A 13,092-nucleotide genomic window follows, 5' to 3' on the forward strand; every position below is an offset into this window, starting at 1 on the left:
GTGATTAGTTATCTTCTGTAAAAATATAGCAAATCTTGTACCAACATCAGCTGATAATGCGTATGTGTTGCTTTGTAATGGAGCACCGAGCCTATTCATGGACTAGTTCTGCATGTTTAGTAAACAATACAAAATAGTCGGGCAAGCTTAATTCACCGGCGGCGCATCCTTTTGTCCGATGAAGAAGTGAGATGTATATCATTGATTCTGATTAATCTCTGTAGACCGTCTGTGACGTGTGTCCTTGAGAAGCCAAGAAGATGCAATTGTCAAGCTAGCTGATGACAGATGCACATGCAACCCCCCTTGTGTACATAACCTTACCAGGGCAAGAAACCTAGAACAACCTGGAGATATTGCTTGCCGAAAGTGGACCTGACCCCATCCTTCAGCCAAACTCTTCCCCTATCATAATACATATCTTCCTGGATTAATACCGACCAGTACTCAGACAAAATGCTGGTGTCAACCACTGCCCGCACGCATACCAAAGAAGGAAAGAATGACGCAACGGATTTGGCGGTGCGATGATTGGTTATGGCGTGAAAGGTATCCCTCATGCAATCATACTTCGCAAATACGCAGTGAAGCTCGAGGTTGACAAACTTGACTTGTGTACACATTCCCATGTCGAGAAATGGGTGGCGGTACTTGAAGAAGACATCCACTACCGGTGTAATGTTGAATTGTCAGTAACGGAAAGTGATACCAGATGCCTCTTCTGCTATCTGGCGGCAGATATGGACGAGGACGAATGCTTTGACGGGCTTCGATTCTGCCTGACTGCGAAGTTTTTTGTCCTTGTCTAGGATGCGCACCTCGACGCCTTCGCCCATGACTAACTCGTAGATGTGGAGTCGCAACTCAGTCGGGAGACGCAATAGTCGTGATTGGGCTTGGTTGAGGAGGGTGCTGTGAAGGTTAGGGACGAGTAGCAACAGACGGTAATCCTAGCAACTTACATCTTTTTGGACTCGACCTAGTGATCCATGACCTCGCGATCCATGGTATTGTATCTTGCAAGTCACTTTGGGGTGTTGATTGCGGGGTTGTGTAGTCGAACAGCAAAGTGTTGAAGAAAGTGAGAGAAGTAGCGGAGCAAATAAACGATTTGGCGCTAAGCAGATTACAGATACGTCACTGTCACATGCACCTCAATACAGCTCGCGTAATCATGATAAGAGAGCTTGAGATAACTACGGCTAGTCCACTTACAGACACAGCGCGCTGTATACAGGTAGTCGAAAGATGTTGCGGTTTGTGAGGCAAGGGTATTGCGCATGTCACGTGCGTTGTCCTGGCGCTCCTCCCTCCCCTCCATGAGCACCTTCTCCCCTCACCAGCATCAGAGATACGTCATGTAAATAGACCCTGATTATGGCTACATATAAGGTGGCCATGACAGCACAACAACAACAGAACAGAATATACTCTGATGACTGCCTCGCACGGTTACACTTTGATTGACTGCATTGTACTGCAACAAAAGACATACAACAGTTTGAACCCTACAACGAGACCAATTCCCTCAATCTCACCCTGAAGTAACATATTCATATCATACCAACGCGTACTACACACAAAACATCAGCACCGAATCAAACACCCTAAACTACCTCCTCAAAAAGGCGCAACTCACATCCAACCTCTCCTCTATCCACTACCAACCCCATTCTCATCCGCCGCATCCAGCGCAAGCGCCAACTCCTCAACCTCCTTCTCCACATACCCCTCTGCATCAACATACTTCATCGACTCCTTGGCCTGGCGTACTACCCATGCCCTACGAGCCATAGAGTCACGGCGAGCATCTGTATTGGCTATGCCGCTGGGAGGGAGATTGTTGTGGGGGAATGCGTAGTCGTCCATTAGACCCTTTCCAGCGGGGGGGAACGAGAGGTGTGGGTGAGGGGATGCTGGGTGATGCCGGGGTATGGGTGTATGCTGGATTGGGGGGTGGCGACGGCGACGGCAAGGGTTGTTAGGGTGGCTGTGAGGAGGATGGGGGAGAGCTTCATGGTTATGGTTGGTAAAGTGAAGACTGTGGTGTTTGGTGGGCAGGACTGGGTTTTTTTGGCTTTGTATTGTGTGGTTTGTGTTTTTGGATTTGGGTGTATATGATGCTGTGTTCAGGTATGTCGAAAAAAAGAAAGGAAGAACTCAAGATCTTGAAAGAAGAATATATACCTCCCAGATCTTGCGAAGATATCAACATTATTCGATATTAACCTACTATCACATGCACTCGTCACCGCTCCCGCTGTCTCTGTCTAAACCTCCTCACACTATCCTTCACACCATACCCATCCCTCAGCAAACCCCCCACATCCTCCAGCCCTAACCCAGCCGTCTCGGGATAAATCCTCCAAACCGTAATCCAAGCACCCACACAAATCCCCGCATATAACGCAAACGTGCCTACGGGCGTGAAGATATTCATCATAGGAAGAAACGTAATCCCGATAAATGTATTCGAGCCCCAGTTCGTCGCAGTCGCAACGGCTGAGCCCAAGGAGCGAACAGAAAGGGGAAAGAGCTCGGATTGCTGCCAGGGTACGTTGCCCATCCCGATAGCATAGCCAGCGACGTACGTGATCATGGAGAAGAGGATGATGAGAGGCCATATCCTATTGCCGGCCGTGACGGGCGCGGCGGTTGTGGATTCAGTGGGTAGGTCGACAAAGCGGAATGCGATGGCACATAGTACGAGGCCGGATATCATGATGGGGATAGACCAGAGGAGTATGCGGCGCCTGCCAATGCGATCGATGTAGTGGAATGCTACTAATGTGAAGACAAAGTTTGTGCAGGCGATGGAAAGGGATGTGAGAGTCGGGGACTTGAAACCGACCATGCTGAAGATTGTGGCGGAGAAGTACATTAGCGAATTCTGGGAGTTGTTAGTAGGTGAACCTGACGGACATTCACAGAATAATGGAAGAATTGAGGACTTACAAATCCGCACAACTGCTGGAATCCCTGCAACATACACGCGATAACCAAAGCTCTTCGATTGCCACCAATAATGATCAGTTGTGAAAAGCTGTCCTTGACTCTCTCAGTCTTCGCCCTCCAACCGGTCTTAGTAGTGTCTGGGGTACCACGTAGTCCAGCCGCATCCTCCTCCTCTTCAATCTCCCTCTCTACACGCCTTAGTACTGCATTCACCAAGTCCTTCCCGCTTTCGTCACTCTTATATACTCTGCCCAACACTTTCTTCGCTTGCTGTGTTTTCCCAGCCTTGACGAGGTACCGCGGTGTCTCGGGCAGGAAACATAGCATGACGAATTGAATCGCAGCAGGCAGTGCACCCAAACCGACCATCCATCTCCAGCCATGCAACCTCTCAGAGAATAGCCAACCAATAATATATGCAACTACCTGGCCTCCAGTGATGAAAAGAGTGCTCACCACTACTAGTCTCCCTCGAAAAGGACTGGGGCTCAGCTCCGAAATGTACAGCGGTACAACGAAGGATGCGCTACCAACCGCAGCGCCGACAATGGACCGACCGATGATCATGCCACCCACACTACTCGTCCATGCCTGCCATAGCGCACCGAGTATGAAGAGGACATCGGCGAAGAGTATCACAGTCCTGCGGCCGTATGTGTCGGCGACGATACCGGTCAAGGGCGAGGCAAGGAGCGCGAAGAAAGAGGTACAGGAGGTTATGAGGCTCTTATCGAGGGTCGTGAGCAAACGAGAGGAGAGATCGGTGTTTATGGATATCAAGGTTGAGGATATAACACCAGTACTACATGTAACCGTTAGCACAGTGCTTACTGGGCGGACGTGGTACCAGGCAAGACGCGCAAAACATAGATACGTACTCATAGCCAAACAACAGCCCACTAACTCCAGCGCATATAGTCAAACACCAGATAAACAAGCCGGGTGATACCAATGCACTCTCATCTACCTCTTGTTCTAAAATGCCTCCCTCATCATCGTAGTGGTCGCGTGCATCACTCGGAACGTCGCTGATATTCGCGATTAGAGGTTCTGCTGCAGCGTCGTTCATACTGTATAGTTCAACGTCTTCATTGGGAGCAAGCATACAGCACACGACAACATAAGCAGCGTGTATGGGGGAGGAGAAAGGTCTGGAGGGAGATGGCAGTAGTATGGGGTTGTCGGAATCGCTGCGGGAATGCGGAACCACGCTGGGTCCACACTAGCAGGTGGGTCAGATCCGATGTACCTGCTGATGATCCTTGTCACCTGCATGTTTGACGGCTTGAACACATGCATGGCGCCATGCGCCATGCGCACATTGAATTTAGTTGTTTAAAATGGTTGTATTGATAATTGTCAGGAAGTATGCGGTTCATGGCGCGCATGCTTCGCTAGCTGATACTGTTCACACCTCCCCTTTCAATACTGTCTCATAGTCTGAAAAAGCGAGAGCAATTTCCAAGACTCCCTCCTCCTCCATGGCACGTTGCGTCGCGTGCGAGCTGTGTCGAACCCTCAGTCTCTTGTCATATCCTGCGTGTTCATGGCTCGCAAGAGTGTCATCCGTACCGTAATCCTTTTATGCACCTACCATGCCCAGTCAACGCCGATCGCTATGCGTGAAGCCATTCATTGTGACTAACCAAACTCCCACGCTAAGCGCATAGCAAATTCTGATGAAACAGGTGTTGTGGGCTTGTCGCGGAGCTCGAGCAGCAAGCCCTTGAGACCTTGCGAATGTTGCAATGCGAACTCTCCTCTAAACGCCCTCATTTAGGTTCGTTGCTGCCGTCCGGACCGACATTGGCAGGTCCAGTCGGTGGAACCTGTGGCCCTGTTGAATGCTGTTGCATCATAGGCTGAGAGTAACTTCCACTTGGTGTACCGCGGTGCTGTTGAGGGAATTGATGATGCTGTTGAGGCGAGCCGTAATGGCCACTCTGATATGGCTGAGCATAAGGTCCCCGCATTGGCGTCACTACAGGAGGGTTAGGTACGTACATGTGTCGTGGACGTGTGTACTTACTGGATCCTGGCTGCATTTGGTACATCTGAGGAGCTGGCGCGCCGGGTTGCATGTACATCATAGGCGGCTGCTGGTGGTGTCCTTGTTGAGACCCCTGGTGGCTCATCATTGGTGCGCCTGGCCTTGGACTTGGGAATCCATTAGCACCAGGACCAGGCATGTGTCCGTACTGGGGGTACGCAGGGCCGGGGGCGGGAGAATACATCTGCATCTGGGGATTACCCGGCATGCCCATGAAAGGCCCATTCGAAGGCTGATTTGTCATCATTTGACCTCCCATTGCTGGCCCTTGGGGATTGATGAACTGGCCCCCTTGTGCGTTGCGCATCGTGACATGCTGAACGTTAGGACTCATGCCATATTGTGGAACTTGCACCTGCTGGGGATAACCTGGCATTTGCTGTGGCTGTGCACCATACATGAAGGGTGCCATAGGCCGTGGCGAAGGTTGGACCGAGGACTGTGAGTGTGAATATTGCATGTGCTGAGCTTCATAATGATGCTGGTTCTGTCCGAGGTGAGGCTGCACTGGAGGACCACGCGGTGTGTGTTGAGGTGTTGGTCCCTGTGCCATACCTGGGGCTCCCTGGAGATGAGGTGGCAGTTGATGCTGATGCGACATGGGCCCGTTCGCCATGACATGTTGTGGCGCTGATAATGGTGCAGGCGGAGGAGCATGCTCAAACAACTGCTCGTACCCCTTGTTCGTATTCGATGACGGGAAATCCCAGGTAGGGGGGGTCTTGAATGGGGGCGCAATATCGGAGTGGTGAGGCTTGTCGCTTGCTTGCGCCTCCTTTTCCAAGCGTCCAATGGCATTGAAAGTGGTTGGCCCATCCAGAGACTTCACAGCAGGACGATGGCCGCCGAAGAAGCTAGTGATGGGAGGCTTGCGAACTTCTTGTCTTGATGAGTTCGGGCGGGGGCTAGAGCTGGCACTTGGGTTTCCACCAGGCTGGAAGGTGCTCGCGGCGGGGTTAGGTTTAAATTCATGAGCACGAACGTTGAACCTCGTGGAGACGCTGGAAGAGGGCGTCTGGGCTCCGCTCGAGGGCTGCGAAGGGCCAGTGGGAGGCATGCGCATATCTTGGGCGGGTATGGGCTGGGGGACACCGTTGTAGGGCTGGGCACCTTGCTGTTTGTGCTGTTGATGATTGAGCTGCAGGCGAGTGCTGAGAAGTCCTTGAGCGCGGGGAGGCAGTTGATTCATGCTTTGATGAGAACTCCGCATGCTTGCGGATGCATAGGCAGGTTGTCCCGGTCGAGGACGCTGATTTTGTTGGCGATCCATGGTTGCGCTGGGGGAAGCCTGGGTGGATTCAGGCTTGGCGGCTGGCCGTGCCACCGTTTTAGGGTCTACAGCACTGCTCGAGGCCTTTGGAGGTGTCGTCTTCAGCTCTTGCGCTTGTCTGTTTGCCTTGTCGACGATGGCTTGCTGCTTTGTCTCGTCCTTAGCGAGTATGGGAACCAGATCAGATGGTACGGGTGTGCTGAGCTTGAAGTTCTGGGCGAATTTCTTCAAGTCGTTCAGTTTCACGGCCTTGTTCTCTCTAGCAAAAGCCCTCTGGCGATCCGAAATGCGTAACTTTTCCGCAGCTGAAAACTGCTTGAAAGAATCGAGGAGGTCATGCTCAACATTAGTCGTTGCGTCGTGAGGTCGCCCCGATTTCCGGGGAGGAATGGCGGCCACGCCAGACTTGATCGCGCTACTTGGCTTCTGGAGTTGCTCAGTGATAGCCTTGTGCGCATCGACTGCTTTTGGTGCAGCCTTTGGGGGTTCCTTGGCTGCCTCTGGTACTTTGGCCGGCTCGGGTACAGCAGCAGCAGGAGCCGCAGCAGGGGCAGCGGGGGCAGTGGGGGCAGCAGGAGTAATAGTAGTAGTAGTAGCAGGGCTTGCGGCGCGCTGTGCTGCCTGCGAGCCAGGTCGCGCAACAGATGAAGAAATGATGGCGGGATCCACAGGGGCACCAGGAACTGTTGCTTGGGCGGCAGGCGCACGCCTTGCAGGAGGAGTGTATCGATTGGACTGGCCACTTGCGAGGGATGGGTAATCTCTGCGTACTCCGCTGTATTTGTCCTCCTCGTCGCCATTGTCATCGGCAGGGTTGTAGCCACCTCGCTCCTCACGAATATGGGAATTGGTCGCAGTGCTGCCCTCAATCTCCCGGGCAATCTTCTCGGCACGAGCAGCCCTCTCGGCATACTGTGGGTCGTTCTTGTTGATGGTGGTAGTGTAGAGATTCTCATCGTAGTTGCTCTTGACACCAAACAGACGCTCGTTGGTGGAGAATTGGTCCCATTCGGCCGTACGTCCGGAGGATTCGAGAGACATGTTGGGATCGACCTCTGACGGCTCCCACTTCTGAAGGTCACGTTCGCGGATGGCGAGTTTGCCGGAAATGTCAGTGTCGGTACGGAAACCTGAGGTGCCTATGACGGTCAGTTACGGCAATATTATCAAACAGAGACGTAAGCCTAGACATACCATTTTGAGTCTTGGCCTGGGACTTGTCAAGCACGACGTTATTGACATTGAAATCGGCAACATCGCTCATGTCAAACGACATGACATGGTAGTCGCCCTTACCAACGTAGTCCTCGGAAGCCTCGGCGGCACCGTTGGTCTGCGCGCTGGTAGCGGGCATCAGCTTCTTGACCATCTTGAAGACATATCGTAGTTCGCTAGGGTCCAATGAGGTGCCTGATAGCACACCGGAGTACTTTTCTCCATTTTTGAGTGTGATGATGCCCGGAAGACCCTAATCATGACCATCAGCTGTGTCCCTCGGCGCCACATCAAGCAACATCCGTCACTTACAGTCAGGTTGGCCAGCAGGTACATCATCCGATCACTGAGGTGCCTCATCGGAGTAGGTGTTTCGCCGGAGGAGGCCGGCGAGGTTTGCGAAGGCTTAGGGGAGTTTACGGCACCGTTGGAGGTGGCAGTGCTTGTGGGTCGCTGAGTGAGGGGATTGGTGCCCTGAGTCCATGCCGTTTTGGCAGGAGGTTTCCTACAAGTCGCCAAGTCAGCATTGCGCCAGGTGCGGGTGAGGGCGAGAATGGTCGAGGGGAGAGCGTTGCAGAAGTCGGTAATTGAGCAGCACACACGGCGAGGGTAGCATCTACTGGCCAGCGCAGTCGCACCGTGAGTCCATGTGACCTTGCAGACGTCACACGAGTATATCCCGCATTGCGGTAGCTGTGTCTACGGCGCTCTCGAAGCATTTGTGGGCGGGCCATGGTGCTCACAGACGGGACCAGAAAGGGCTTCACGAGCACTTGCAGGGTTGGGTCTAGTGGAGTGTGTGTGTGTGTGTGTGTGTGTGTGTGTGTGTGTGTGTGTGTGTGTGTTTGTGTTTGTGTGTTTGTGTGTATGTGTGTATGTGTGCGGAGAGTATAAGCTTACCTCTGACCGCCGTCAATGGGACTGCCGGGCTTTCGCTGTGCGTCGATTCCTTTGCCTGCTGTGCTCATCTTCAGTTGCCTGCCGGAATTGGAGGCCTGGTTCAGAGCATTGGAGGAACTATTCGGGGTCGCGGCGGCAGTGGACATGGATGGGCGAGGCGGGCGCGGGCAAGCTCGGTAGCGTGGGTAAGCTCGGTAGCGTGGGTTGGTGTGTGGGTGCGGGAAGGCGCGATGGGCGGGAGAAGGAGCGATGGACGGCGGGGGAGGCAGGAGCTCCAACTCGTGGGTGAGAGCAGCGCAGGGCACTCAATGCTGGAGCAAGCACAGCGTGGTCGAGCAATCGAGTGAGAGAGCCGTGCGGCCGAATTGCGGGTGTATAGGAGGCTGTGCCCGAATTACCAGCCAGAAGTCCAGAGTGAGGTGCACGCCAAGCGGATCGACTGGATGAAACAAGGTGCGGGAGCTAAGTAAGCCAGCCTCAGGCTGCAGCCGTGGATGCTCCGACGACGGCTTGAGGGCTCAACGGGCAAGACTGCTATCGGCCTTGTCTCGCAAGAGATGATGAGGGTTTGAAAGGGGACAGATGGCCTCTCGTGAGAATAGTGGAGCTGATGTCTGTGACAGCTGCGCAGCAGAGCCCTCTGTCTGGCTCACTGCAAGGCCGCTATCATGTCCGCCTGCGCCCTCTCTCGTGGCATCAACCTTGCGCCGTCGCGGGCACTATGTACAAAACATGACCGCCCCAGGCCTCGCTCATGATGCTGCCGCTGTAAGAGGTGCGCGCGCCAAACAACACACACACGTCGCATGTACAATTACGGGGCAACACCTGTTCGTTATGCCTCAACCATGCTAGACGTGCTGCCCGCTGCCCAAGTGGCTCCCCCAGCCCACCACCACCCACGCACCCACCCAGCAGCAGCAGTTGAGGCCGGACACAGACCGTAGCCTGCAGCTCAGGTCCGACAAAGGCCGTAGTCACCACTCTGTTTCTGCGCTACTGCGGGGGGTTTGCAGCAGCTGTCAAGACTCATGTCACGAAGCAGCCAAGCGTCAAGAGGACGTCGCATCCATGTTCCATGCCACCATGACTGCCGTTAGCCGTCCATCAGGGCCTATCAGCAGCCATGCGTAGAATAACATCAACATGTAGACGCTACTGTCCGTTGTGCCAGCAGACTTTGTTTTTCATATACATTATCACAGACACTCGCACGATACAGGCAATATAGTGGAGAATACATGCCGTGTGAAACAGGTGCTGGATCCATGCACGTGCTGCCCAGCCACTCCATACCAGCTAGCCCGGGCATCAGACCCAACGACGTCGCCATCACTACCGAGCGAGCGTGTCGTGCTCTCGCGCCCCGTCACCCGGCCATTCACTCTGCTGCTGCACACCTGCGCCAGTCGCTGTGCCCATCATGACCGAAGAGGCTTCCTCCATACGCTCTTCTCAGGGGTCATCACGGCGTGCGCCCAAGAATGTAGGTGTAGGTGCTGCGTGGGCCTCTCCCGCATTCCGCGCCAAACTCCCACCATGTCCATCTGTCGCTAACTTGGCCTGAAATGCAGCCTCAGCAGCAGCTTTCACAGATAGAAAAATCAGTTACCCATCTGCTGGTTGCCACCAAGCAGCTGCTCGGTCCGTCTGCCAAAGACATGCCCCGCGCCCACATGCCTGTCTGCTAACACGCTGCAGAGACGTTGACACTATGGTCGCGCGGGACCGCCACCGAGAGCGAGGTCTCTGACGTGTACGTACGTCTGGGCTACGAGTTCAACATAGCGTCGCGAGCCTTCAATGCTATTGGCGTTGACACAAATGACCTCGGAAATGTTCCCGAACTCCTTCGTGGCATACTGGAAGAGACGCTGAGCCAGGAAGCGTCGCAAGCAAGCCTCGACAACTTCCTGCCGCGGATAAGAGATATAATAATAAATCTGCTGCATGGACTGAAGAAGAAGCAGCAGCGACTACGCCAACGTACAGGAAGAGATGGATCACTTAACGGATCCGGTGGGAGTCCGCGACAGGTCAGCGTGGGGAGTTCTGGTGATGTGGAAGAAGCACAGCAGCCGCGCTCTGCAAGCACACGCGTGTCTTCGAGAGGAGATAGTCCATCGTTTGGAGGTCCTGAACTCCCTCCACGCTCCTCGTCGGTTGCTGGAGGCCGAACGTCTCCCAGCAAATACGATCCGCTACCCACGAACCAGAAAGCCAACCGCTCGACTGCCGGAAGCCAGCTCTCCACAGACTCGTCCATGTCAAGTACCACCGCCCAGCAGATGCCTGTAATCGCTCCATACCCCGCCGACGACGCTATGCCCAAGCCCCCGGACCCGAAGCCCAACTATGCTGTCGACTTTCCTCCGCCTCCACCTCCGCCGAAGCAGGAAGATGCGCTGGCCGCATTGCAAAGAGGAGGCGAGCTAGAGCGGAGGGCCTCACGCAGGTTCTCCGCATACCAGATTCAGAAACATCTAGGAACGAATGGCATACCGCTTCCACCTGTGCAGAACTCACCCATACCGAATAGGGGTCGGGATGTGCGTGAATCTATGAATGCCGTCCGCACACGAGCTTCCATGATGCATAACCGACAGCGCTCTAACCAGAGTCTAGCCCAGCAGCGACCTGTCGTGGACACAAAGTTCTCTTACGATCAACCCAACGATGCTTCAAGGCGCATCTCCGAGGAAAGTGCTCAAAGCACAGCACCGAGTATCCCACCTCCCAAGGAGTCTGGTCCTGAAGATAGCCCCATGCAGAAGACGCCAGAAGACAAGCTCGCCACACCCAGATTCCCTGAAGGTGACCAACTCTCACTGGGTGCAACTCTGAACGGACCACTAGCGGAGCCTGCTGAGCTCGGATCGGCATCGCCCGTAAAAGAGGAGCCTTCCAGGTCTGCAGCGAACCAGAAAGACTCTTACAGAGCAAAAACACCATCTCCACAACCCTCGCATTTCATTCCGGAGCAGTCACCTCAGCAAGGAAAGGAACTCACCTTGTTCCTCCAATACAAGAGCAAGATTAAGAAATATGTTTTTGCAGATGGCGCCGAGCTCTCATCTGCCCGTTTGCAGTTGGCTTTCATCGAGAAGTTTGCCTGGGATACGCACCGCTATGGCGACTTGCCTGAGATTCACATACAAGATCCCGTGTCTGGTGTGCGATACGAGCTGGAGGACATTAGTGACATCAAAGACAGATCGGTACTAGTCCTCAACGTTGAGCAGCTGGACGAGGTGAAAAGCCACATCGACGATAAATTTGGTGGGCTTAGCAAGCTGGTGGAAAGCATAAAGACCGTAGTCGAAGACCAGCAATCGGCTATACAGCGCGTTGCCGAACGCCAACAACAGACAACGAAAGAAATTGCGGGCATCGTCGCGGCACCAGTTTCATCCGCTCGCAACTCAGCATTGTTAGCCTCCAGCCCACTTCCATTGGGCAAGGCGTTCGAAGGCAGCGTTAGCTCAGCCGCTCAACTCAACGAGGTTCAATCCCTGCGCCGCGATCTAGCAGTTGTTCGACAGACATATTCATCTTTTGTGTCGGATATCCAGGCCAGCATGTCGACAATACGTACAAAAGCCAGTGCTGTCAAAGCAACAGCTATCAAAGCTGCGTTACCGTCACTTGACGGCGACAGTGGTCGCGCGTACATCAATACTGGAAAGAAGGCTCTGCAAGACGACTCGGAGAAAATTGTCAACCGAGTGGATGACCTACAAGATCTCGTCGAGGACCTCAGAAAAGATGTCGTCCTACGGGGTGTTCGACCCTTGCCACGCCAGCTCGAGACTACTGCAAAGGACCTCTCGACAGCCATCGCCGAGCTCAAGAAATTGCAAGATCTTCTGGCAAAGGAGAAGCCTCTGTGGACCAAGATTTGGGAACAGGAGCTGCAGACTGTGTGCGAAGAGCGAGACATGCTTACTATGCAGGAAGAGCTCGCAGCCGACTTGCAAGACGATCTTGAGAAAGCGGCACAAACCCTGGAACTGGTTGAACAAGCGACCAAACAGCAGAACCTTGAGAACGAGAAAGAGGCTAGCGGTAAAAGTGGGATGCGTTCGGCTAGTGGCCGCAACATGCTCAACGCGGTCGCTATGGACAAAGTCGTGGATCCGCGTCAAGCTCGAGATGGTGTTCTTGGGGAAGTCAAAGCCCTGCAGCCGAACCATGAGAGCAGACTTGAAGCCATCGAGCGGGCTGAGAAGGCACGACAACGCGATCTGGAGACGAGGAACGATGACGAGTTCAAGCGCGAGCTTGGTAGCTTTGTCGAGGAAGGCAAGCTTAAGAAGAGTGGTGGTGTCGAAGAAGCTGAGCGTCTCCGCAAAGCAAAGGACGAGCGTGCCCGCAAGGAAAACTTTGAACGCGAAGCAGCCCGTCAACGGGCCAAGGCCGAGAAGCAACAACGGGAGGCAGAAGCTGCTGCTGCCGCGGCTGCAGCTGCAGCAACGAATGGCGATGGCGCCGAAGGCCAGAATGGAGAAGCCGAAGCCGCAGAGAACCCAGAGGAGGCTAAAGGAGATGAAGGTGGTCCTGCCTAGACACCATCTTCCATCAATCTCTAGCCTTCTTATCTGTGTTGAGCTGATGCTTAGGTCTAGATCTTCCGAAAAGGCAGTTCACCGTCCGGCCGTGGGTAAAAAGCGGCGCCGTGCCCTTGTCGACGCAGATGAAATTC

At 54.0% G+C, this 13,092-nt stretch overlaps 5 protein-coding genes across 5 annotated transcripts; 2 read left to right on the forward strand and 3 right to left on the reverse strand.

The window, feature by feature from the left end:
* Positions 1-689: 689 nt before the first annotated feature.
* PtrM4_088970 (ProP, Permease major facilitator superfamily) lies at positions 690-4,024 on the reverse strand (the record flags this gene model as incomplete). Its single annotated transcript, XM_066106857.1, has 4 exons — positions 690-912; positions 2,592-2,890; positions 2,956-3,757; positions 3,834-4,024. The coding sequence occupies 4 exons, from the start codon at positions 4,022-4,024 to the stop codon at positions 690-692; spliced, it is 1,515 nt and encodes a 504-aa protein (XP_065962525.1).
* Positions 4,025-4,727: 703 nt separating this feature from the next.
* On the reverse strand, positions 4,728-6,215 carry PtrM4_088980 (uncharacterized protein; the record flags this gene model as incomplete). The annotated part of the gene is made up of 2 exons (XM_066106858.1): positions 4,728-4,936; positions 4,985-6,215. The coding sequence occupies 2 exons, from the start codon at positions 6,213-6,215 to the stop codon at positions 4,728-4,730; spliced, it is 1,440 nt and encodes a 479-aa protein (XP_065962526.1).
* Positions 6,216-7,115: 900 nt separating this feature from the next.
* PtrM4_088990 (uncharacterized protein) lies at positions 7,116-7,334 on the forward strand (the record flags this gene model as incomplete). Its single annotated transcript, XM_066106859.1, has 1 exon — positions 7,116-7,334. The coding sequence occupies one exon, from the start codon at positions 7,116-7,118 to the stop codon at positions 7,332-7,334; it is 219 nt and encodes a 72-aa protein (XP_065962527.1).
* A 52-nt stretch (positions 7,335-7,386) lies between these two features.
* PtrM4_089000 (uncharacterized protein) lies at positions 7,387-8,536 on the reverse strand (the record flags this gene model as incomplete). Its single annotated transcript, XM_066106860.1, has 3 exons — positions 7,387-7,743; positions 7,803-7,995; positions 8,391-8,536. The coding sequence occupies 3 exons, from the start codon at positions 8,534-8,536 to the stop codon at positions 7,387-7,389; spliced, it is 696 nt and encodes a 231-aa protein (XP_065962528.1).
* Positions 8,537-9,813: 1,277 nt separating this feature from the next.
* On the forward strand, positions 9,814-12,955 carry PtrM4_089010 (actin-interacting protein (Bud6/Aip3); the record flags this gene model as incomplete). The annotated part of the gene is made up of 4 exons (XM_066106861.1): positions 9,814-9,876; positions 9,965-10,034; positions 10,092-12,791; positions 12,885-12,955. The coding sequence occupies 4 exons, from the start codon at positions 9,814-9,816 to the stop codon at positions 12,953-12,955; spliced, it is 2,904 nt and encodes a 967-aa protein (XP_065962529.1).
* Positions 12,956-13,092: the final 137 nt, after the last annotated feature.

This window comes from Pyrenophora tritici-repentis, chromosome 4, assembly GCF_003171515.1.
Source record: "Pyrenophora tritici-repentis strain M4 chromosome 4, whole genome shotgun sequence".
Lineage (NCBI taxonomy): Eukaryota > Fungi > Ascomycota > Dothideomycetes > Pleosporales > Pleosporaceae > Pyrenophora > Pyrenophora tritici-repentis.